The 26947-nt window shown below is 45.9% G+C and overlaps 1 protein-coding gene across 1 annotated transcript in view; it reads left to right on the forward strand.

Moving 5' to 3' along the window:
• Positions 1-21221: 21221 nt before the first annotated feature.
• The window catches only part of Ticrr (TOPBP1 interacting checkpoint and replication regulator), a 40807-nt gene continuing 35081 nt past the window's right edge, over positions 21222-26947 (forward strand). The window contains exon 1 of the mRNA XM_042278495.2: positions 21222-21998. Within this exon, the coding sequence (XP_042134429.2) occupies positions 21336-21998 (663 nt within the window). The 5' untranslated portion in view covers positions 21222-21335. The remainder of the gene's footprint in view (positions 21999-26947) is intronic.

The raw sequence follows: 26947 nt of genomic DNA on the forward strand, positions 1-26947 counted from the left end.
GCAGCTATCCATCTAAGGATTTTGCAGAGTACTGGAGACATTGAACTTGTGTTTTGATGGATGCCTTGAGTGAATGGATCTACCCAGTGACATGAGGAAAATATATGTACACACATCAATCTTACAGATATAAAGATTTGACATTTGCAAATAATAGTAAAAGCATATAGTAGCCTATATGGAAGATTGATTATTATAAATATACTTCTATTTATTTATTGCCCAGCTCTTGTACCTGTAGCCAACCCTTGGTTACTCATCCTCATTCTGACACAAATGTTGGTTGACACTTTTATGTTAGGGAGGAAGAGGAAAAGAAACAATAGAACAGGTTGGAGCTTCATTAGTTAATCATGGAAGACACACCTTTGCTGAGTCAGAGAGTAATTTTCAACCAGGAGAACATTTCACCATACATGCATTGCTATTCACCATGTCATGGCTACAGACAGCACAATTTTAAACTGAATTTGAATGATTAATATTTTGCCATCACTCATCGTAGCCAATCAGCCAATCAATAAAAACAAGAAACCAAGACTTGATTCATACATAGACTTTGCCGTGAATGCTGGCATCATGGCTGATGACAAGCTTCCAAGACGACATGGAGCCATGTCGTGGAGCTGGAGAAAGACGCTCACTTGACAAAGGCAGACTTGTGATTCAGTGTGTCCATCTCCACACGGACCAAGTGGATCTGAACAAGAGCCATGTCACTTTTGTACATAAATAATGGAAATAAAAAAATCCAGTGGATGGTCGTGAGGAGACTGTGGCCAGGTCAAGCCCGACGCCTTGTGGATCAGAGATGAACCCTGGTCTCACTGAACGAAACCTGGCCACATGGAAGATCTGTCAGCAAAACCAGTCCTCAGCTTTTCTTGGAGCTACTGAACTTTGGGGTGCTTTCTTAGGAAGCACCTAAGCATCTGGAGCCCACTCTGAATGAGAAAGGGAGGGAGGGAAGAGGGGAAAATTGGGAGGAGAGAAAGGAAGGGAGAGAGGGAGAATGGGGGACCTGTTAATGGCAGAGAACTCCCCAAGAGATGATCCAGGGAGCATTCAGTGGTGGTGGTGACCAGTGGCTCCTGTTCAGGCCACAGTTGGGAATTTTCTAGAATGTGCTAGCTGGGTGTTACAGCACACACCTGAGATTCCTGCACTGGGGTCTTTTGGAGGAGGATTCTGGGTCAGATGCCAGCTTTGGTCACATAGATGTTAGGTCTCAAACCCAGGACAAGGCTCACTCGGCACCTGTGGCTCTTCCCAGCACTTCTCACCCCACCCCCACCCTAAACCTCTTTCTCTCAGGGGCTGGGCTTCACTTCCCTCCCCAAGCCTGATTTTTACATAACTCAGACATTTTGGCTACTGCCAGTCTCTAGGCCCAGGCCACCTCTCAGGTTGGTGGCTCCTCTCTTGCTCTCCCTCCCCTCTCTCCTCTCGTGGTCTGGTTTAGTTTGCCAGCCATGTTCAGCCTGAACTCCTCCCTCTGCCTGCCTTCTCCCTTAGAGCTCCAGTGAAAGCCTCCTCCATACCCCAGGTCAGTTGTCATGTCCTCCTCCTTTTATTTAATTTTTTTTTCATTCATCTGATGCTTAAACCCTGGGAGTGGCGCATATGAGTTCCCTTCCAAGGGACTTAGCCTTTCTGAACCAAGCTGCAGATTTGACTCTCCTAAGAGATGTATGGGTCACTTGTTTCTGCTGGCTTCTGAGACCTGCCATATTTGATTCCAATTCTAGAGTCTGCCTCTCGGGCCGTTTCTCCCCTCCATCTGCTCTAACCATCCGTCTCTCCTTGCCTGTTCAGTAAGTGTCCTCTCTCTGGCTCCTGGAGCTTGCTATACCTTGCAGGGCACCCACCACATGGATATCTCTCTGCCATGCACACAGGGACCTCACCACGAGGGCACATCTACTTCCTAAGCCTGCAGCTTCTCCCTGCCTCACGGCTGGCCTCTATGACATTGGAACCCTTCCTCGGGTGGAGTTTCGGCTTGTTCCTCCTCATCCCTCAGGGCTACGCTGTTCCCTGCCTCTCCACTCCCTCTTGGAGCTGACTGGAAGTCTCCCTATGGCAGAGTTTATTCCATGGCACTTACTCCTTTTCTCCTCAGACTCAATTCCTTCCTCGACTCTGAGATTTTATTAAAGTCTCACTGTCGTACTACAAATGGCTTGGCCTCAGTACACAGCAAATGGCCACAAAATGGCACACTTGATGTCTAAATTCTCTCACACGATAACAACCTCTGCCACTGCACCAACAAATGATTCCAAGTCTCTGATAGCTAAACTTCACCTGCTCTACACTCCCAAAAGTCCCTTATTGCTACAATTTCCTGGAGCTCTGCTCTCAAGAAATCTTCTAAGACTTACTTATGCAGATACTCACTATCTCAGGACTTGTAAATTCACTGGGTGTGGTTAAAAAAATCTGTAAAATTTGTAACAAAAAGCTTAACATTTATAACATAAGGCTTATAGTTAAAAGTTTTTACATAAGTAATCTTAGTTTGCTACAGCATATTGGATGTGATTCACTTATTTAAAGTACGTGTGTGTGTGTGTGTGTGTGTGTGTGTGTGTGTGTGTGTGTGTGTAGCTAGGATTCAACTCTTATTTAAAAAATATATCTACTAGGAAAACAGATGTTTTAAATAGTAACTATGTGACTTGCCTCCATCTTGGCTGATGACTTCATCAGTCTGGAAGCAACCATGTAACTAGTAGCCATCTTTACTAAGGTTAAGGGGTACATGCCATGTGACTTCATCACCATCTTGGTTAAGATGACCACGTGGTATAACGCAACTAGCGTAACAATTATAAAACTTTTTAGTCCTACTGCTTATCATTGTACCTCCTTTTTAGACTACAGAGACAGCCATAGGCCTCCAAAGTATTTTGGATTAGGATGGGTTTTTATGAGGAAATATAATCAAGGTTTATAAATTCCTAAGGTTATAAAGGTCTACTCAAATAACAAGAGCTGACTTAGAGACGTATGTCTAACTACTTATGTCTTTGTCAACTGTGTTAACAGCAGGCTTCTAGAAAGTTTCGATAAGAAATAACATAGGTTGTTAAATAATATATTTGATAAATAAGGTTTATGAATTCCTAAGGTCTACTCAGGTTAACAGCAACTGACTTGAAAATATGTCTGTCCTCTTTGTTTTTCCTAACTTTGTTAATATGTTTTCAAGGTTAAGTCTAAAGTCAGTAACCAAAAAAAAAAAACAACCACTTTTGTCTAAAATCAGGTATACTTAATAGATAATGATCTTCAAACCCTTCAGAGATCTGCTGAATATGGAATTTAAAATGTTTAATAAAAAATCTTCCGGATCCTAGCAGCAACCCCGAAGTCTCCAAGAGGCTAATGGGGCACCCACGACTCCACCTGGATTGGGGAAAACTGCCCCATGCATCGCCTGCCACCAGAGTCCTGCCCAAACTGTGGACACTTTTGGATTTATTGCCCTACTCTGCCTGGCCAAGGCAGGTCAGTTTTCCCAAGTTCCTTCTCCTCAGGAAAACTCTGAGACCCTCTGGATCTGGCCGCTGAAGGACCATGCTGTCCTGTGCAGCAGCTGAAGATGCAGTGCCAAAGACAGTCTGTCACCAACAAAGTCATCTAGACCATCTAGGAGCCTAGAGTCACCGTACAGGCTGCATTAAGTCTGTCATCCTAATTGATATGTAGGTCATTTGGATTAGACTTACTGCTAAAATTCATCCTTCTCAGATCCGATGATAGTGGTGACTAACTGTAGTTTTATGTTAACAACAGCAAGCAAACCATCTCCTCCCGGCAAGGCCGAGGCTGCCTGTTCAGATTATTTTATGTATAAAATCAGGCCTTCTTTCTAGAGCTACTAGGTCTCTTGTTGAGAAAGGTAGACACAGCTTACCTTGTTGACAGACTTCACTTTGAAAGAGATAAACTCACAAGACAGGTTTTGTTGTTAGCTTTTTTATACTTTTCTGGCTTTTTGACTCTTTTGGGGGGCCTGCCACCTAGCTCCCAAATAAATGCACACACAGAAACTTATTCTTAATTATAAATGCCCGGCCTTAACTTGGCTTGTTTCTTGTCAGCTTTTCTTAACTTATCCCATCTACCTTTTGCCTCTGGGCCTTTTCCTTTTCTTACCTCTGTATACCTTTTATTATTTCTTACTCCATGGCTTGCTGTGTAGCTGGGTGGCTGGCCCTTTCTTTTCTCGTTCCTTGTTGGCTTGCTCTTCCTTTTTTAAAAATAATCTATTTATTTTTATTTTTATGTGCACTGGTGTTTTGCCTGCATGCATATCTTTTTTTTAATGGTATTCTTTTTTTTAAAGATTTATTTATTTATTATGTATACAGCATGTATGACTGCAGGCCAGAACAGGGCACCAGATCTCATTACAGATGGTTGTGAGCCACCATGTGGTTGCTGGAAATTGAACTCAGGACCTCTGGAAGATCAGTCAGTGCTCTTGACCTCTGAGTCATCTCTCCAGCCCGCCTGCATGCATATCTATGTGAGGATGTTGGGTCCCCCCACTGGAGCCACACACAGTTGTGAGCCACCATGTGGATGCTGGGAATTGAAACCGGGTTCTCTGTGTACCGTCAGTGCTCTTAACCACTGGGCCATCTCTCCAGCCCCCTCATGTGCTCTTTCTTCTTTCCAGATTTCTCCTATTTATTCTATCTGCCTGCCAGCCCCACCTGTCCTTTCTCCCGCCTTACTTTCGGCCATTCAGGTCTTTATTAGATCATCAGGTGTTTTAGACAGGCAAAGTAACACAGCTTCACAGAGTTAAACAAATGCAACATAAAAGAATGCAACACATCTTTGCATCATTAAACAAATGTTTCAGAGCATAAACAAATGTAACATCTTAAAATAATATTCCACAACAATGTTTAAAAATGTTTCATATCTCTTTCCTCTCTATGCTATTGTTACACTAAGGCTCCAAAAGTTCAGAGTTTTAACATTAATTAACGGAGTTCTGATAAACTATTAATCCAGCCCTGCTAAAGTACTGCTACTGTTATCAAAGTCACAAATTTTGAATTTCCTCTGGTTGTCTTCTAAATACAGAATTAAAAATGCTTCTCCAAACAAACAAATGCCGGGCAGTGGTGGCGCACACCTGTAATCCCAGCACTTGGGAGGCAGAGGCAGGTGGATCTCTGTGAGTTCGAGGCCAGCCTGGTCTACAGAGCTAGTCCAGGACAGGCTCCAGAGCTATAGAGAAACCCTGTCTTGAGAAAAAAAAAATGCTTCTCATTGTGCTGAAAACATCTCTGTCCAATCTATCTATTCAGACCTCTAGACAGAGAAAAGAGCATTACTGCTTTTAGCCCAGAATACTTCCTTTGAGTCCCTAAGCTTTTACTATGGCTCAAAGGTGTGAGTCTGTTTTTCTACATCTACAATGTGGATTTCAGTACAGAATATGAATACTGGTAATACTAATATATCTATAACTTTTATCTCTTTCTATAAACTTAAAAAAAAATCCATGTAAAGTTCAGGGAGTCTTGCAGGTCAATGGAATCCAGATAAGTGTTCCTGAGGGTGAGGTGTATCTCTCTCTCTTCCTCTTCTGGTCAGGTCAAATGGAATCCAGATAAGTGTTCCTGAGGGTGGGGTATATCTCTTTCTCTTTCTTCTGTGGTCTTGGGACTCCCCTCACCCAACGACCAGGACCATGGGCCTAAAAGCTTCTAATGTACACCCAAGATAAAAATTTTCCCCTAGGGGCTGGAGAGATGGCTCAGTGGTTAAGAGCACTGACTGCTCTTTTAGAGGACTTAGGTTCAATTCCCAGCACCCACATAGTAGCTCATAACTGCCTGTAATTCCAGTTCCAGGGGACCCAACAGTTGTGGCAAAAACACCAATACACATAGAATAAAAACAAATAATTAGCCGGGTGGTGGCGGCGGCGGCGGCGGCGGCGGCGGCGGCGGCGGCGGCGGCGGCGGCGGCGGCGGCGGCGGCGCACGCCTTTAATCCCAGCACTCGGGAGGCAGAGCCAGGAGGATCTTTGTGAGTTCGAGGCCAGCCTGGTCTACAGAGAGAGTTCCAGGAAAGGCGCAAAGCTACACAGAGAAACCCTGTCTCGGAAGAACCAAAAAATAAAAATAAAAAACCCAAAAAACAAACAAAAAAAACCCCAAATAATTAAAAAGAATTCCCCTAAACTCCGTAACTTTATCTTTCCTCCCTAGTCTATCTGTCCCATCAAGCTTCAAGTCAACTTCAGACTGCTCCAAGACCATCTACAACTTACCAGCACCAGGTATGCTTTTGGAATCTGTATCCTAGACAACTCCAAAGCAGCTAGCCCCAAGTGGTCCTGCATCCTAGACTGCTCCAAAGCAGCCTACCACTTCACTAACTCCAGGTGGCTCCTCAAAACCTAGGCAGCATGCACTCTGCTCTACCTGTCCTCTGCCCATCATTCCAGCCTTCCTGGACCCCAACAATGATGCCCCAATTTCAGCCAGAAGTAGTTACAGAGAGATTACTTAGCCCCTTATCATCAACAAAAGGCTGGAATGGCTGATCTCAAACCCAGAACAAGTCTCACTCAGTCCCTGTGGCTCCTCCCAGCATTTCTCACCTGCCCCCTATCTCACCTCTCCCTCCCAGGGGCTGGGCTTCTCTCCCCCCACCATCCCTACATAACTCAGCCATTTTGGTTAAATTGGTCTCTTGGCCCTGCCTGCCTCTCTTGATTGGTGGCTCCTCTCTTGCTCCCCTCCCCTCTCTCCTCTCATGGTCTGGTTTAGTCGATCAGCATGTTTGGCCTGGACTCTTCTGTCTGTCTGCTTTCTCCCTTATAGCTACAATAAAACATCTTCTCCACACTCGAGAAGTAGTTGTGTCCTCCTCCTTTTATTTCATTTCTTCATTCAATAGGGAATAAGGTAGCCTGGGCTACATGAGACAGTCCTCTTTCTCTTAAAAAAAAAAAAAAACACAAAAGAAAACTGAAAAACAAGCAAACAGAATGTGCTATTTTTTTCTGGGCAGTGCTGGAGACTGAACACAGGCCCTGGTGCATGCTAGACAACATTCTCTCACTGAGCTACATACCCACCTGTTTTTTGAGACACGGTCTCACTATGTAGGCAGTTGTGGCTCTCCTGGAACTTGCTACGTAGACCAGGCTGGCCTGGAACTCACAGAGGCCCACCTGCCTCGGCAGGTCAGAGTGGGCAGAAGAGTCCAAAGGCCAGGAGGGCAGGAAGGGTGAAGCTCAGGGTGAACATGGAGGCAGCTGAGGCAGTCCCACCTGGGCCTGCTACCTGGTGTTGTACCAGGAGGCATTTATCTCCAAGCAGCCTGTCTGTCTGTCTGTCTGTCTGTCTGTCTGTCTGTCTGTCTGTCTGTCTGTCTGTCTGTCTCTGGTCTCTCTAAGTATCCCTGACTGTCCTGGAACTAGCTGTGTAGACCAGGCTAGCCTCAAATTTACAGAGATCCACCTGTCTCTGCCTCCAGAGTAAGGCGTGGACCACCATACTCAGCTCCTTCCCTCCCTTCCTTCCTTCCTGTCTTCCTTTTTTTGTTTTTGTTTGTTGTTGTTTGAGACAGGGTTTCTGTGTAATAGCCCTGCTGTCCTGGAACTCTCTTTGTAGACCAGGCTGGCTTCAAACTCACAGAGATCTGTAGTGGGTAGCCATTCCAGCTTTGATCTGGAAGTTCCAACCCCCACAGAGGCTTCAGTAACTGTCACACTTACAAGGTGGGGCAGAGAGAGGACCCTGAAGACCCGAATGGGCCAGCTCTCTTGGTTCCTGGACCCAGGATGCTGAAGGTAGACCAAGCAGAGTTCTCCAGAGAACACAGCCTGTCCTGTCTGTCCTCTTTGTTAGCAGTTGATTTGAGGATACTTTGTTGTCCAGTGGCTAACTTTTGCCACAATGAAAGTTAACTCCATATGCAGTTTCTTCAATGCCCATATTTTCTCTGAAGTAGATTGGTACTGCCAGGAGCCAACATGTCTCATAGTCATAACAAAAAAAAATTCTAAGTTATTAAAACATTTTAAATGCCATATTCTGTAGATCTCTGAAGGGTTTGAAGATGACCTGTCTATCTAAAATATATCTGCTCAATCTTGAAAATATACCTAATATGACTACAAGTTCTATTATAATGTTTAACTACTAACTTTCATTTCTTTATATCCTAATAGTTGGTAATAATAACATTCAAGGATCAGAAAATTGCATTACATTGTTAGATGAACTGTATAAGTACAATTAGAAATATACATATAGCATTTTCTAACTATAAATTTCAATATATAAAATATGTATATAATATAAAACAATCCAATCCAATGTAAAGTATTTAAACTAGTAATTGTCTTTTTCTTTTCTTTTTTTCTTTTTTTTTTTTAAAAACAAGAACCTTAAATCTAATCTCCTTTGCTTAGCCTTTTTCCTAACCCTTGACAACAACTTGTAACCAACCCCCCTAAACAATGAAAATTATCCCAGACCCAAAACCCATTAAAAAGACCAAAAAACCACCCGCCCCACACCACCTCTTTGGGAATGTGGGTGTCATATTCTTAAAATTGCTTCCTGCTGGGTATGGGAGAAGTTATCTTTATCCTGAAAGAAAAATTTTAGGTTAATTGTCAAATTCTAGGAAAGGTAACTATATCCTTCGTTATCCAGTCTGTGTATGATGCCAAAGTTCAGGGTTTATCTCAAGTCCTTATTCAAGCAGTCTTTGAGACTGGATCATCTCAGCTAGCTCTCTCAAAATTGCTCTGAGCACTTTGTAGTTCAAAGCTGATCTGTAGATAATGTTTGTCAGCTTAGTGATATTATTATTGTCCACGTGGAATTATTGTTGTTGTGGGGCCCCATCTTCTTTCTGGAGACTTCAGTTGATGTTAGGCCTAGCTGTGATTTCCTGAAGAGAACTGATAAGAGACTCGAACACAAAGACATATATATGCAGCTAATTGAAGCCTTTTTTTCTTTCTAGAATTAATTAGTACTCTATATGACCATATCTTAACAAAGTTTAAAATGTGTATATATATATATATATATATATATATCTTGTAATTTTTGATATAAAATTCATACTTTAAGAAAAAGTTTAAAGAATCAGAAGAGAATCAAAGAGTTGAGATTAGTAATAGAATAGTCCCTTAATTAATTTGGTTTTTCTCCTGTCCCATAGCAGAAGATGGCTCTTTTATTCTGGCATGATACAGGGAATTTGCATTTTCCTTTTAACAACATGCTTGAGTTTAAAGAAGGAGAGAGCCATTCTCCAACTCCAAAGTCAGCTTTAAATTTTAATTGAACTGGGACTACAAGAAGACCAATAGTGTTAAATTTCTTTAGAGAAGAGCAGAAACAAACATTTAGAAAGACAGGACTTGACAATTAACCCAAAAATTTTCTTTTCAAGATTCCCTAAAGATATCTTCACCCCTAGAAAGCAAAAAGAAAAAGAGAATAAGATATGAGATAGATCATTGAATCTACTCTGAGAAAAAAGATAAAGAAATAATAGGATAAATAGGTAGATCATTGAATCTACACTGAAGAGAAAGGGGAAGATATAAAAATGACAAAAGGTAGACTACTGAATGTATTATGAAAAGGAAAAAGAGAGAATATGGATATGATAAGATAAAAAGGGGGATTATGGAATCTACTTTTAAAAAGGAACTACTTGTTTTAAATAGATAAGTAATGAAAATTTTTTGGTCTGAGTTTATCAGATGTTACTGGACTGGACATTGTTAATATATATAATGGAGTTTTTATCTGAATCTCTCAAATGTTAATGGACTAGACATCGTTAACCTAATCTTGGCTGTGTATATTGTATATACTTACTGGATATAATTTTTCTTGTATTAGTTATAAGCTTTTTTTAAATTTTAGACAAAAAGAGAGGAAATGTGGTATTGTATTCCCCCAAATATTGTGCATGCTAATAAACTTATCTGAGGTCAGAGACAGACCAGCCACAATATTAAACATAAAGGATAGGCAGTGGTAGCACACGCCTTTAATCCTAGCATTCCAGAGGCAGAAATCCATGTGTTCAAGGATACAGACAGGCATGGTGACTCATCACGCCTTTAATCCCAGGGAGTGGTGGTAGAAAGCAGAAAGGTATATAAGGCGCGAGGACCAGAAACTAGCAGCATTTGGCTGGTTAAGCGTTTGGCTGGTTAAGCTTTCAGGTTTCGAGCAGCACAGTTCAGCTGAGAGCCATTAGGATGAGGACTCAGAAGCTTCCAGTCTGAGGAAACAGGACCATCTGAGAAGTTGGCCAGGTGAGGTTAGCTGTGGCTTGTTCTGTCTCTGACCATCCAGCATTCACCCCAATAACTGGCCCTGGGTTTGATTTTATTAATAAGAACTTTTAAGATTCATGCTACACACACTAAAATAAAATAAAACAGAATGATTGGCATTTTGAAAGTCATTAAGCAGACATTAAAATGACTTTCCTATAATAAAACATCACTCATACTAGTTTTGGCATGAAGTCCTTAGCTGGAAAATAGTAGCTACAACATGTATTTTTGAATTCAAGTAAAAATGCTAATTTTTTTAAATGTAGATGCTATCTCTGATTAGAGAGGACCTCTAAATCTTATTTTGAGATCTTCATTTTGGTCTAAATTTTTGCCTCCTTATTTTTCTGGTTCTGGGTAGCACTTCTTTTTTTTTTTTTTTAATTTATTTATTTATTATGTATACAGCATGTATGACTGCAGGCCAGAAGAGGGCATCAGATCTCATTACAGATGGTTGTGAGCCACCATGTGGTTGCTGGGAATTGAACTCAGGACCTCTGGAAGAACAGTCAGTGCTCTTAACCTCTGAGCCATCTCTCCAGCCCTGGGTAGCACTTCCTAAAGGACCCTGTCCAAATATGACTTAAGTATCCAAGCTAGAGAAGGAGAGGGGCGTTGGAGTCACAGCCAGGGGCTTGGAGAAGACAATTTCTCCATGCCCAGCTTGCACCCAGACCTGGCCAGAGCCCACGTTCTCCTGGGAGCCTCCTTTCGGCTGGAAGCACCTTCCTTTACACTTCCTCTTTTAGGTTTTCAGGGATCCCCACCAGTCCCCCCAAGACCCCCAAGCCACCTCCCTGTGGCACAGCATGCCCATCTTGAATGCTTGCCCTCCCGTCCTTCTCTTCCTCCCCCACCCCCGTCCTCCCCTCCGCTCCTTTCTCAAACTTTCCAAGTTCTGGGAATTAGGCATTCCAGCAGGTGCTCTGCCACTGAGAAAAGCAATCAGTACCGTACTCTTGAAATTGCAATAAAAAATATATAAGGTAAAGTTTACACTTTTAATCATTTTAAGGGTATCTTTCACTTCAGTGGCAATAATTACATTCACACTGTTGCACAACCACCAACCTCCGTCCATGTCCAGAACTGCTTTGGCCTTCCATATCATAGTTTTATCTGTGTGTGTGTGTGTGTGTGTGTGTGTGTGTGTGTGTGTGTCACATAGTTTCTAAGATGAAGCTGTGATATGGAATGCTGAAGTAGTTAATGAGATGTATGAGATGGTGGTTGCCCAATGTGAATATATATTAGTGTTTTGGGGTTCAAGCTGGTCTTGAACTCACTACATACCTAAGAATGGCTTTGAACTCCCGATTCTCCTGTCTCCACCATTACAGACTACACCTGTTTGCGGTGCTAGAGAGCCCATCAGAAGGGCTGGGGCAATTTGAACCCAACGCTTTCTTGTCAGCTAGACAAGCACTCTATAAACTGAGCTACACCCCCAGTTTGCCTTGCTTATGCTTTGGAAGAATGCGTTTAAAAGGGATTTCCCAGCCCCTGCTCCCAAAGAGCCTGGCGGGGTGGGATTCAGGTCATGATGGCCATCAGGTCTTAGGGCCCTCCTGCTGCTTAGCCCTCCCTGGCTGGGCTCTGCTCAAGGATGGGAAGTTGCAGGGATTTACTCCTGAAAGGGGAGGCATGGATTCCCAGGGAGTAGACCGCAACACCACACTAGGATGCCCCGGGATTTACTCCGCCCTTGCCAGGCTCTGGCCACAGCCCATTAGGGAAGGTTTCAATTTTGCCCACCCTCCAACTATCTGAGGTATCCATTCCTTTCCATTCCCGCACTCAGGAGCCCACTCATTTCCTGATCCTTTATAACCCTCGCAAGTGCATCAAGAGGAATTTAAGCCCCTTCCTCTGGAGTAAAGGTGTCCGAACCAGGGTGGGCGCTCTGCGGTGTGAACGGCTTCAGAGGGGTCTGGCCTCCTAAGAACTTTCAGCTCTGCTCGGGCCTATGTTGCCCATCTGCTCTGGCCCCTCTCACGGTGGACTCCAGAAGGAGATGCCTCCCCAAGGCCCCTACCTTTAGCCCCTGAATCTCCATGTCTGTCAACATTGACACAATGTTCCAAGCCATGCCTACAGTCGTCACCTGATACGAGGGCTTTCCAGGCTCTGCGCGGTCCTGATAAGGCAGGACTGAGCCATGCCTGGCTGCCTTCAGTCACAGCTCGCTCCCCTGGCCAGAAAAGGGAGGGCCGGGCCCACAGGAGTCTGGGACCACACCAGCCTGTAGAAGGCAGGTTTTGTCCAGTGAGCACTGCTGGAGTCTGAGGGGGTGGGATTGAGAAGAGGGCAAAGTCTCAGGCCTTTAGCTCGGAGGAATGTCCTCCATCCCACCTTCAGGGCATCTCTAAACCACACCCCCCTCCACACACACACCCTGAAGTGGGAGTGCCTTCATTCAGCTATGAGACGTTCAGCAAGGTACTTAATCTTTCTGAGGGATTTAAAAAATACTCTGAAGGGTTTCTTTCTTTCTTTCTTTTTCTTTTTTTTGAGAATTAAATATGAATGCTCTTGTCCTTGATGTCCTGCATTCGGAAGGTGTTCATTAAATGCAGTTTCTCAGCCAGCTGTGGTGGCGCACACCTTTGATCCCAGCACTCAGGAGGCAGAGGCAGGCAGATCTCTGAGTTCGAGGCCAGCCTGGTCTACAGAGTGAGTTCCAGGATAGCCAGGGCTGTTACATAGAGAAACTCAGTCTTGAAAAACAAACAAACAAAACAACAATAACAAAAAAGAAGTTCCATAATGGAGAGACACTCTCTTAAAAACAAACAAGCAGAACCCCCCCCCCCAAAAAAAAAAAAAAAAAAAAAACAACCAAAAAACTAGAATGCTTTCTCTTTGCTTCCTGACCACGGCTCAGCTTAGGCCAGTTGAAGTGGGCTGGGAAAGCTGTTTTCTATTCATGCCCAGAAATGCTGCCACAAATGATGTCTTGCCTGAGCCAGGCAGCACTACAGAGCTGAGCTGCTGGGCTGAGTGGGCGCTTGGACAAGTGGCTACCATAGAGTGAGTGTTTCCGGAAGACCTGCCCTTTTCCAGGACCCATTGTCTGTATCTGCCCAGTTGAACATCTCACGAAGCAGACCTCCTCACACGGGAGACCTGAAAGCTCCCTGCTCAGCCAGAGTCCGCCATGACCCCGGCTGGGTGGCTTTTTCAGCAGAGGGGGGCATTTTCATCCATGCCTCTTTCATGTAGAAACCAGTTTCAGAAAGAGAGGTAATGTTCTATTCAGAGGTAATGTCCCCAACCCCACTGGGTTGGAATCTATCATCTAAAGCCCTCAAGGATCTCTAACATGTAGCCAGGGTTAAGAACTATTGCTCTAATCCAACATCCTCTTTTTAATTTTAATTTTTAGTTTTCACATTTATGTGTGGATTCGTGCATATGAGTGCAGTGCACGCAAAGACCAGTAGAGGGCGTTGGATCTCTTGGAGCTGGAGTTACAGGCATTTGTAAGCGACTTGATGCGGGTGCTGGGAACAGAACCTTCTGTACATTCTCTGCTGAACCATTTCCAGCCCCTCCAACCTCGAGACCGAATGCTTAGAAGGGACCTGGGTTTAGTTAAACAATCTGATGGTGCCACTTTTAAATTCTTAAGTTTTATTGTATTTGTTGTTGTTGTTGTTGTTATTATTATTATAATATTATTTTGAGACAGGGTCTCACTCTGTAGCCTGAGCTGGCATAAATTCCTGCTTTTGCCTTCCATGTGCTGGGATTCTAGGTATGAACCATGATGCCTAGTGAAGGAGACATCCACCCCATAAACGGTGGGGGCTTCTTCCCAGACCCCAGATTAGGCGCAAGCCACACCCAAACACCTGTTTTCACAGAGATCCTTTGTTAAACAGGAAAGAAAAGTTAAAGTGGCTGCTCTCTGACTCAGAAAAACAGCAGCAGCAAATGACCGTCAGGTGTCATTGTTAAGAGGAGAAAAAGGGGAGGTCTGTGCTAGAACGGGCCAGGATGTGGTGGTGAGAGAGAGAGGGGAGGAGGGGGAGGGGAAGGGGACCAGGGAAGGGCCCAGGGGTGTTTGTCCTGAAGGGACAAAGTCTGCCTCTGGACAGAGGAGACAGGCATGACACATAGGCAGATAGCAGTTTATAAGTAAAGGGGAAACCCTGTGTTAGGATGAGGTGTTTAATTTTAATCGGGCGTGTTAATTAGGTGAGCCGTAGTTGCTGTAGTTTGGTGGTCATCCTCAGGAGAGTGGCCAAATAAGGGAATAGACCTTGCCCACCACAGTCAAGATGGCCAGAGTCCCTTCACCTCGTGTCCTAGGGTCTGTCTGTCTATCTATCATCTATCATCTATCTATCTATCTATCTATCTATCTATCTATCTATCTATCATCTATCTATCTATTTTGGCTTTTGCTTTTTTTTTTTTTTTTTTTTTTTTTTTTTTTTTTTTTAGAGACAGGGTTCCTCTGTGTTCTGGCTGTCCTGGAATTCACTCTGCAGACCAGGCTGGTCTTGAACTCTCAGCCTCCTGAGTGCTGGGATTAAAGGCACGTGTCTCCACCACCTGGCTTTAGTTCGGGTTTTATTGCTGTGAAGAGACGCCATTACCACAGCAATTCTTACAAAGGAAAACATTTCACTGGGGCTGGCTAACAGTTCAGAGGTTTAGTCCATTATGTCACAGTGGTGGCCCTCAGGCAGACGTGGTGCGGGAGGAGCTGAGAGTTCTACATCTGGATCCACAGGCAGCAGGAAGAGAGACATGCCACACTGGGCCTGGCTTGAGCATCTGAGACCTCAAAGCCCCACCCCAGTGATGCAGTTCCTCCAACAAGGCCACACCTTCTAATAGTGCCAATCCTTACGGACCTATTGGGGGGGGGCATTTGTATTCAAACCACCACACCTAACTTGAAATAATTTTTATTTTTAATTTATCATTTTAAAATTGCTTTTACATTTATTTATTTTGTGTATGTGGGTTTGTGCATTTGTGTGTACCATGATTCATGTATGACAGTCAGGGAAGACTTTTTTTTTTTGGTTTTTCGAGACAGGGTTTCTCTGTGTAGCTTTGTGCCCTTCCTGGAACTCATTTGGTAGCCCAGGCTGGCCTCGAACTCACAGAGATCTGCCTGGCTCTGCCTCCCGAGTGCTGGGATTAAAGGCGTGCGCCACCAGGGCCCGGCCAGAGGACGACTTTTGGGAGCTGGTTCTCTCCTTCTGTGATGCCCAGATCGCGGGGACCCCAAAAGACCACCATGGAGACCGAATCCTGCACGTAAAAGCAAAGAGCCTTTATTTTCAAGCTTCAGGGCTTGGTTTCTCTGTCTGTCTGTCCCAGTGGTGAGAGCAGGGAACCCTGAGCTCAGGTGGGGTGGGGTTTTTATCATAGCAGAGGTTGGGGTGAGGGATTTCTAGTGTTCAGGACCCTGATTGGCTGACATTTGTTTAGGGGTATAGGGAATGTTAGGAATGTCGGGTATTTCCCCTTCCCTGGGTGGGGTCAGCTCATGGCTTCTCCTGGATCTGGGTGGTGCCTGCCAGTAATCCTGTCACAGAAGCTGTGTCTGCACCCCTAAACCTATCATGGCAGCTGTGTGGCCAAGCTGTTTTGGGGCCCCTCCACACTCCCCCCTTCACAAGTACCAGTGATAGGACTCAATCATGAGTCCCACCTGTCCAGAACTCACTCTGTAGACCAGGCTGACCTCAAACTCATAGATGGGTGCCACCACCTCCTGGCTTGAATTCTTAATTTTAAAAAATTTTAGAAGCCAGGTGGTGGTGCACACCTTTGATCCTAGCACTCGGGATCAAAGAAGAAGATGGATCACAGAGAAGGTGGATCTCTGTGAGTTTGATCACTCTGATCTGTAGAGTGAGTTCCAGGATATCCAAGGCTACATAGAGAAACCCTGTCTGGAAAAAACAAAAAAATTTTAGACTCATTTTATTTTTATGTGTACGAATACTTTGCTTGCAAGTGTGTATTTGTCTGTGGAGGTTGGAAGAGGGCACCAAATCTCTTGGAACTGGCATTATGGATGGTTTGAAGCACCATGTGGGTGCTGGGAACCAAACCTGGGTCCTCTGCAAGAGCAAAAAGTACTCTCAACCACTAACCCGAAAATAAATTTTTATTCATTTCTATACGTGTGGGTGTTTTGCCTGCGTGTAAGTCTGTGTACCACATGTGTGCAGTGCCTGAGGAGGCCAGAAGAGGGCATCAGATCCCCTGGGACTGGAGTTACAATTGTGAGCTGCCATGTAGATGCTTGGATTCGAACCTGTGTCCTTTGGAAGATCAGCAAGTACTCCTAAGTGCTAAACCATCTCTTCACGGCCCCTCCCCCCACTTAAAAAAAATGAGGGTTGGTACTTTATTTTGCACAGGTGTCTGCCAGTCACACAGTCCTGGCCCCTGACTACCCAGCTCTCAAAGGCAGAGTGAATAATGCTCCTGTTAAGGAAAGGTGGAGACAGGCATATGTCACAGGCTTGCTGGGTGTACAGTCAGCAGGGATGAAGCACAACTTCCCTGGCTAGTATCTGCTGCCAGCCTCGGGAGCACTGACCGCCCACTCAATGCTGGCTGGGTGGCAGTGGGAAGATGGAGAGTGGAGAGGAGATTGTCTGCAACTTTTGGGGGAAGCAGTGAGGACTTTGGAAGACGAGGCTCAGGCCTGGGTTCTCTTGCTAGCTGTGAGAATTAATCTGAGACTCAGTTCCCTCATGTGTAGGAGGAAAATAACACCTGCCTTGCAGAATCACCATAAGGCATACCCACCATCTCGATGGTCCCACTAGGTGCTAAAAATACTTGATTTCTATTTATGGGGGAGAGAAGGAAGCAGCTTTCTCCAAAAGGACTCACGTGTCCCAGGTGCAGTCGTTCAGTCACCGGAGGTCTTTTGGGGGTGTCGGGGTGGGGGAAACTTCTGGTTTCTGCTTTTCATAGGCAAATTAAGGACAAGCCATTCTGCGTGAAAACAGAAGTCAGAGCCCTTGCTGGAGGGCTGCCGTCGCCCCCTGGTGGTACTCTATGGTATCGGCCTGCATTTCTAACAGGAGAAATAAATTCTTGGTACTATTTTATCGTAGTTTACTGAATATGCATTCGGCTAGGTACTAGGGCCACAAAGAGAAAGAGGCTGCTTGTTACGGTTTGAAAATGAAGTGTCCACCCCAGGTTCACGTGTTTGAACACTCAGTCTCCAGTTCAGTGGTGGCTTTTTGTGTGTGGAGATTGTGGAACAAGATAGGTCACTAGGGGTGAGCCTTTGAAGGTCTCGCTTCCTATCTAAGCACTGTTTTCTGATTCAGCGAGATGTGAGCTTATCACAGCTTCTGCTGCCAGGCACTGAGCTGCCCCAGCCTCCAAGGCCTCCCCACTGTGACGTCACAGGTGGGCAGGTGTATGGAGGTCAGAGAACAACTTTGGGGAGTTGGCTCTCCCCTTCCGCCTGTGGAGGCAGGGTCTCTCCTCTCTACCATCAAGCCCTTCAAGCTTCCAGGGGATTTTCCCCGTCGCTGCCTCCCATTTTGCTGTGGGAGTGCTGGGATTGCTGAGAGCCACTGAGTCTGGCTTTTTGTGGGTTCTGGGGATTGAACTCTGGTCATCATATCCTCACTGAGCCATCTCCCTGGATGAGAATAATCAATTTATGTTCAGTCTACCGTCCTTGTGAAAACATTATTTAACTATTTTGTGTGTATGAGTGTTTGGCCTGCATGTATGTCTGTGTACCTCATGCAGGCCTGGTGCCCAATGAGGTGGGGAGCCTCCATGTGGATGATGCTGGGAATCGAACCTGGGTCCTTTCCAAGAACAAGCGCTCTTAACCACAGAGCCCACTCTCCAGCCCTGATTTTATTGTTCCTAATTTTATTCTGAAATTCAAATTTGCCCCAAACCATTGTTGCCACAGTGGTTTGTCACGCACAGTCGTGGGCAGTACTAGACAGCAGGCCCTGTTCACCTCCGAGCTCAAGAGAAACTCAACTGTCCACATCCCCTGCTGACGGGAAGGGTCAGTCCAGGTTCTGACACTGAGACATGGATATCTACATGTCTCCATATCTCATCCGGAGCTTCTGAAGTTGCCCAAGGGAGCTCTTGACAGCTTAGCTTTGCCTGACTGAAGCTGAAAGCTTTGTAACTTCATTGGAGGCCCCTGTTACCATCGATTTTCAATTTACCTTGAAAGGAGGCCAACTGAGGATTCATTTTCCTGGCCATCACAGCCAGCAAGTCTGAGTTAGCCACGGTGATTGTGAAGCCAGCCTTCTTTCTGAGTTGGGAAGCATCTAAGTTCCCATTCTTCACACCCACAACTCAGGTGGCAGTTACACCCCCCACCCCCACCCACCCCCACCACCTGGCGCTGAGACACCTGGGTAAGCTCATCTAGCCTGGGGCTTTTGATGGCAGCTAGGTACTCATCATTTTCAAGTTACCTCTTTGCCCCAACTTCTCCCCACTGCTCTATGCTCCGTATCTAACAGCACACCTGAAACGTCCCCACTTGGGGGCTGCCCTAGCCTCCTTCCTGTTGATGTGATTAAAATATCCCGACAAGAAGCAACGCAGGGGGTGAAAAGATTGATTCTTAGCTCACAGTTCCAGGTGGAGACATCAAGGCAGCGGGAACTTAAAGCAGCCAGAACACGGTCAGGAGCGGAGAGAAATGAATTCATGCATGCTCGCTTCCTTGCGTCCAGCACAATTTCTCACTTGTAGAGGTCAAGCCCTTCTGCCTAGGGAGTGGTGCTACCCACCGTGGGCTGGGGCTTCCCACAAAGACTGGCCCACAGGCCAGTCCAATGTAGACAATCCTTCATCGAGACCCCTCCCAGGTGATTTTAGGTCACATCAAGTTGACAAGGTTAATCATCACAGGGGTCCAGCTGGCATCCTAATCATCACGTTGCCTAACTAGAGCCTGATCTGCTGCCGCTTCCTCACTTCCTCACTCCTTCTCTCCCTTCTACTCGACTTTCAGGTTCTAAACCTAGAAGTTATTATTATAGCCTGCAATCTGTCAGCAACTACTGTTAGCGCCACATCTGGAATATGTCCTTAACACAATCACGGTTCACCATCCCCACCACAGGAGCCCTGGTCCAAAGCCACTGCCATAAAGTGTAGACCAGCATTCTCGAACACAGTTACATTAGAGGGGCTGGAGAGGTGGCTCAGTGGTTAAGAGCACTTGCTGTTCTCTAGAGGACCAGAGTTCGATTCCCAGCAGCCACATCAGACAGCTCACAAGGTCCAGGGGACCTGAAGCCTCTACAGTCCATGGGCACCTACACTCATGTGAACATACCCATATGCAGACATACATACCTACTCATAATTAAATATAATAAAATAAATCTATAAAAAATACATATAGAGGGGCTGGAGAAATGGCTCAGAGGTTAAGAGCACTGGCTGCTCTTTCGGAGGTCCTGAGTTCAATTCCCAGCAACCACGTGGTGGCTTGCAACCATCTACAATGGGATCTGATGCCCTTTTCTGGCATTCAGGCTCACAACCATTTGTAATGGGATCTGATGCCCTTTTCTGGCATACAGGTAGACTCATATCTTAAAAAAAATACACACAGAAAGGTATTGAATCTGTATCCCCCACATATGTTGCTGCGGTCCTGCCGCAGCCTGGATTCAGGTCCTGAGACTAGGAAGGCACGTTGGCATGAAGAAATGAACTGTCCGACCACCAGATGAGTTTCACACAAGTGGCTGTCCCTGAATAGCTCCAGCCATCTTTATTTATACATCAAAAACAAGCATGTTTTCCCACTCTAACAAATTTCCCCCATTCTCCAATGTTAACCTCTGGCAAAAACAACACTTATTATTTTGCTAGCTTGGCCAAATATCGAGCCAGGTACATGCTGTCTTTACAAAACTAAAGGTGACTGACATAGGTACACATTTTCAAGAACAACAATCTCGTTCAAAACGTATCTACAGAAATGGAGGTGATTTGCCTCTTGATCTTGTTAGCACTGAATCAGAACAGCTCCCAGGATCTGAAATGACATTGACAGCTATTGAATGGATGAGGGGTAAGATTTTTTTTTTTTTTTTTAAAAAGGCGGGCTCTGGGAATATAGTATAATATAGCATAATTTTTCTGCATCCAATGAACTAGCTTAGGTACTCTGTAAAACAGCCTCCCAGATGTCCTGCAGACTCCTGTGTCTTCTGATTTTTCCACCCAGGACCCCCGAGTGCTCTTCTCAAAACACGAATCCTGTCGCTTCCCTGCCTTCCCGGAAACCCTTCCCTGCCTTCCTGTCCTTCACAATATCCACAGTCCTTCCACTGTGCTACCTACCCGCTCCGGTGGCCTAGCTAGGCAGCCGCGGCTGACCTGGAACCCGCGATCCTGCTCCCTCGGCCTCCCGAGCGTGGGGATTATGAAGTTTAGCTTCACGGGGAAAAAAATCCAAGCCTCCGTCATCGGAATCCGTCCCCTAAAAGACTTAGGAGCAGTCTAAAGCGAGCGGGACTCGCCAAACCCCTTCCAGGCGCCACCCAGGCTCCAGGGTCCCAGGACGCAGGCCCCGCCTCCGACCCGCAACACGCCCCCGAAGTCCCGCCTCTTTAAATTTTAAAACCGAGGCTCAGGCCAATGGGGACTAAGCTTCTCCCGGAATCCAGCGCCCCGCCCACAGACACACCCTCGGCCAATCAAGCGGAGGTTTTCCAAGCTCCTTCCAGTTAAGGGTCAAACAGGGCAGTGGCTACGTAACTGACGCTCAGCCCGCAGCCAATAGGAAGCGATCTTGGGGACCGGCTCCTCCAATAGCAGCGGCTGCCGGGGAGCGCGGGAGCCTTCGGAGCCAGGGCCTCCGAGAAGCGGGCCGTGGCGCTGGTGGACTGAAGCGAGTGCCTTGCCTCGGGGAGGGCAGCGCGCGGCCGGGCGGAGCCCCCACCCCGCTCCGCCGGGGGCGGCCGAGATGGCCTGCTGTCCCAAAGTGGTGCTGCTGGTGGACACCGCGGGCGACGCCGCTCGGCCCGGCCCGGCCCGGCGCGCCGCCCTGCGCCTCCTCACTTACCTCAGCTGCCGCTTCGGCCTGGCCAGGGTCCACTGGGCCTTCAAGTTCTTCGACTCCCAGGGGGCCCGGAGCCGGCCCTCCCGCGTGTCGGACTTCCGCGGGCTGGGGAGCCGCTCCTGGGAGGACTTCGAGGACGAGCTGGAGACCCGGCTCGGGGACCGCGCGCCGGGCGCCCACCTGCCCGGCCCGACGCCCAGGGCCACGCACACGCACGGCGCCCTGATGGAGACGCTGCTCGACTACCAGTGGGATCGGCCCGAGATCACGTCGCCCACAAAGCCGATCCTGCGGAGCAGCGGCCGGAGGCTGCTGGACGCCGAGAGCGAGGCCAAGGAGGCCCAGGCGGCGCTCGGGGGCTTTGGCAACGCCGTCTTCCTGCTGGCGCCCTGTCCTCACTCGCAGAGGGAGCTGCTGCAGTTCGTGTCCGGGTGCGAGGCCCAGGCTCAAGGCGTGCCGCTGACCCCCAGGCAGGTGATGGAGAAGGTGTTGCCCAAGAGGGTCCAGGAGGTCCTGATCGCCCGAAATATCGCCTTGTACTGGGTGGACACCACCGAGCGGGCTAAGGTAAGGCGCGAGCGGTCTGGGAGCCAGTGCACGCACTCCCCGCCAGCTAGAACTTGTCAGGCCCTGCGGAGTGCCATAGACCCAGAAGGAACGGTGTATGACCGACCCCGTGTCGCTTCCGAAGGAGGCTCCTGCGGGTCCCAAAGAGGGCCAGTTTCCCCCCAACAAAACGCGTAGATTCTGTCGCTACTAAATGGGAGTGTGGACGAGCCTCTGTGCTTTGGTACCTGTGTGCTTTTGCGTAGTTTTCCTACACAGCACTTGTATTCCAGCGTGTGCAGTTTGGCTCAGCCAGGCCACGGATCTTTTGTTTGGTGGGTTGTCTTTTTCGAGACAGGGTTTCTCTGCGTTGCCCTGGCTGTCCTGGAACTCGCTCCGCAGCCCAGGCTGGCCTCGAACTCGCAGAGATCTGCCTGCCTCTGTCTCCCAGGTGCTGAGATGAAAGGCATGCGCCACCACCGCCCGACTCGGGTCACAGATCTTGACTGCTTGTTTGGCCCTGTCTTCCTGGACCTCTAGCCCTACCCTTTCTAAAGCGGTAGAAATCTCTTAACCTTTGCTGTTGGCCTGGCATGGTGGCCGCCCAGCCCACACCTTTAATCCCAACACTCAGGAGACAGAGAGAGGCAGGTGGATCTCTCCGAGTTCAAGGCCAGCCAGGTCTACATAGTGAGCTCCAGGACAGCCTGGGCTATGTAGAGAAACCCTTGTCTCCAAAACAAAACCAAAAACCCTTTGTTGTGGCTTGTGTAACTCTTTCTCTATTTGTTCCCATTGGACACACCTGTCATTTTCCATTTATTCTAAAAATACCATCTCAATGAGGATGGCCTGTGGGAAGCTGAGACAGGATTACCACAGTTCAAGACTAGCCAGGCTGCATAGAAAGATTTTTGTTTCAGAAAAGCAAACAAAAGTCTCAAAGGCAGGTACCAGGCCTTAACATAGTTTTGTATTCCCCCACAGTTGTGTCTTGAACACTTGAAGTGTTTAAGTAAATATCTGCTGACTAGATGAATCACTTTTTACAAACTTAGTCTTAAACGGCTAATTTGGATTTTTGTTGAGGCAGTGAAACTCCTTGCTCCTGTAACTGCTATGATAAATGTGTGTGTGTGTGTGTGTGTTTGTGTGTGTGTGTGTTTGTGTGTGTGTGTGTGTGTGTACATGCCCTTGTTAGTTTTGAAACAGACTAGTGTAGCAAGTTGTAGCCCAGGATGGGGTGGCCTGGGGCTCTGTGTTTTAGAAGATGACCTGGAACTCCTGGTCTCCTCTTTGATATGTATATATGTGAAATTATAACATGAAAGCATCTATAATATATAAAATTCAATTTTAATTTCTGATACATTATTCAGTAAAGCTATATGCATTAATAAGCCATTGCATTGAGCCCTGTCTTAGCTGCTGGAGATATGGTGGCTAAAATAGAGTTTTTTTCTAGTGTGGAAGATATACTAAACAGATGAGCAAATAAGTGATGATTTCAAAACTTGCTCCAAAGAAAAGAAAGGCTGGGTGAGGGAGGCTGGTGGCTATTGTATTTAGAGGTGTATGTAGGGAGGAAGGCCTTTCCAAGCAGACTTGAATAGTGATGAGGAAGACTATGAAGGCTGGGAAAGAACATTCTCAGACTTAGAGAAGGCCATGTCTAAGGGTGTGAGCTAGGAATGAACTTTGCATTACAAATAGAAAGACCAGGAACTGGGAACCCAGAAGAGCAGAGCTGGAAAGGAGGAGTGCTGTTCCCCCAGGCCAGGCTTGAGGGCTGATTTTGTTCTGATCAATGAGAAGATTTAGAAAGTGGTTTAAACAGGTGAAGAGCTTCCGCCTAGTAGAATTACACAGCTCTAAACCCGGAGTTGCTTAAATAGCAAGATTACAGATGAAAAACCAACAGTAATCATCCAGAATGTTGAGATTTAGGGGAAGAAGTGGGAGGTAAATATGATCAAATACATTGTAAGAAATTCTCCAAGAATTAATTAAAAAAATCTGACTTTATTTATTTTAAATGTATGGGTGTTTTGTCTGCATTGTTTGTCTGAATTACCTGCAGGGCTGGTGCCTACAGGGGCCAAAAGATGGTGTCCAATTCCTTGATACTAGAGTTATCTGTGGTTGTGAGCTGCCTTGTGGGTGCCAAGAGTTGAACCTGGTTCTTCCAGAAAAGCAACCAGTGCTCTTAACTGCTGGGCCATTCCTCCAGGTCTAATAAAATTATGTTAAAAGTTAGGTGTAGTGTAGAGTTCAAGGCCAGCAGTGGATCCTTTGAGTTCAGGGCCAGCCTTGTATAATGAGTTCCAGGACATTAAGAGCTACATAGTGAGGCCCTGTCTTGAAAAACAAAACAAATAAAAATTATGTCAAGTATAAGTGCTAAAAAGATGGCTGAAGTTAGGAACACTGATTGTTCTTCCAGAAGATCTGGATTCAGTTCCCAGTACCAACCTGGAGGCTTACAACCTTTTGTTTTTGTCTTTTCAGGACAGTTTCTCGGTTGCCCTGGCTGTCTTGGAACTCAACCTGTAGACTAGGTTAGCCTTGAACTCAGGGATCTGCCTGCCTCTGCCTCCCAAGTGCTGGGATTAAAGGCATATGCCACTACTATCCAGCTTTTTAAATTAGAAGAAAAAAATTTTTTTTTAATGTGCACTGGTGTTTTGCCTGAATTCATGTCTGTGTGAAGGTGTTGGATTCCCTGGAACTGAATTTACAGACAGTTGTGGCTGCCATTTGGGTCCTGGGAATTGAACCCAGGTCCTCTGGAAGAGTAGCCAGTGCTCTTAACCATTGAGCCATCTCTCTAGCCTCTGCTTACAGCCTTTTGTAACTCCACTTCCAGGGGATCTGACACCCTCTTTTGGCCTCTGAGGGCACCAGGCAAGCAAGTGGTGCATGGACATGCATGCAAGATACACACACAGACACACACACAAATCATATATATATATATACACACATATACACATACATACAGTTATATATAATAAAAATTTTCAATATAAATTGGGTATGGTTGAATACTTTGGAGAATTATGTACATGTAACATATGTAAATGAAATGTCAACATTTATTAGCTCCACCAACCCTTCCAAGCCAGTCTTCTGGCTGAATCAGTTTTAGTGGATTTTTTTCTATCCTTTTGGCAGGAAAAAAAAAAGTCATAATCAGTGATATCTAAACTAGTTTGCTTTCTTCCACATAGCAGTGAACTGCATAATTGATAACAGATTAATCAATGAATTAAATATTATTTGCTGTTACAACGCTTACAAGATTGGTGTGCATGACTGAAAGAAAACTTTCAGAATATATTGTGGTTTTTTTGTTTTTAAAGCCGAGACCTGTGGTATAGCTCAGGCTATCCTGGAATTCAGTCTTCCTGCTTTAGCACCCCCAAGTGCTGTGACATTTAGTTGATCCATCAAAGTACATGGAAATGTCATTTTGAAAACATCAAGATAGTTCATTCTTGGACTGGTTGGTCTATCATTGTCTTGCTCTATTTGTGGACAATTCTTTGCTCCTCTTTGAACCTGAATGTAATGGCTAGTTGGGGGATGACCTAGATAACCTTGAAGACCTTCCAGTTTTATTTCTCGTACCAATTTATAGTTTAGGTATAGGATTGCTCTAATTTCATATTCCCATAGTACTGTCTTGTTACATACGATGCTGTCAAATAGTTTATATTCTACCAGCCCTTTCTTCCCCTCCCCCTTCTATTTTATGTGTGTGAGTGTTCTGTGTAGGCAGAATTTTCCTGTCCTGACCGCCTGCTCCCAAATAACAAACATGGAGACTTAAGATTACTTATAAATGCTTGGCCAATAGCTCAGGCTTGTTACTAACTAGCTCTTAAAATTTAACCCATTTCTATTAATCTGTGTGCTGTCCTGAGGTTCGTGCTTTTACCTCTGTCCCATTTTGTATGTCCAACTCATTCTTCATCTGGCTGGCTGGCAGGCAACTCCTCTGACTCTGCCCTTCATCCCAGCATTCTGTCTGTTTCAGGCTGTCTCACCCAATCTCTTCCTGTCCAGCTGTCGGACAATCAGCTTTTAATTAACATGAGAGCAATGCGTATTTACAGTGTACAAAAGGAGTATTCCACAGCAGTTCTGTCTGCATTTATATCTGTGTATTACTTGTATGCTTGGTGCCCTTGAAGGTCAGAAAAAAGGTGTCAGATCCTCTGGAACTGGAGTTAACAGACAGTTTTAAGCTGCCTTGTGGCTGCTGGGAATTGAATCTGGGTCCTCTGGAAGAGCAACTAGTGCTCTTAACCGTTGAGCCAACTCCCCAGCTCCAAGTTCAGCAGTCTTAATGGTTCTAGAAGACACTGAGTCTTAACCATTCTTTGTCACACAGAGACTGCACAATAAAAGTTTGTTGAATACCAGGTGGTGGTGGCACACTCCTTTAATCTCGGGAGGCAGAGACAGGCAGATCTCTGGTCTATGGGGTGAGCCTGGTCTATGGAGGAGTTCCAGGACAGCCAGGGTGGTTACACAGAGAAACTTTGCCTCAAAACAAAACAAAAAAACCCAAAAAAGTGTTTTTTGAAAAATGCTGCTTGAATATCGGCATTCTATGAGTGAAGGAAAGAGGGGAATTTTTGACAAAGCAGGAGCTGCAATAAGTAGAGAAGTATAATAAACCCCCAGTGGCAAAGAGGCCCAGGAGACACAGCCAGAAAGAACATCCCGTGGTCCACATTTCTATAATATAAGCCGTGACGTGTTGAAGGCGCAGTGGCTCATTGTCCCTGAAGGTGGGGACGGTTGATGAAGAAGCTGTTGGGTTTGGTTTTAGAGGACTTTATGGCAGGGGTGAAGTGTTACTGTGTCTTAGGAGCAGGAAGCAGGCATGAAAGGCTTTAAGGACGAGCATGATGGGCTATGTGATCTGAGTGAACACGCTTGGAGTCATAGAGGAAAGGATA

The sequence above is a fragment of the Peromyscus maniculatus genome, chromosome 1 (genome assembly GCF_049852395.1).
Source record: "Peromyscus maniculatus bairdii isolate BWxNUB_F1_BW_parent chromosome 1, HU_Pman_BW_mat_3.1, whole genome shotgun sequence".
NCBI lineage: Eukaryota > Metazoa > Chordata > Mammalia > Rodentia > Cricetidae > Peromyscus > Peromyscus maniculatus.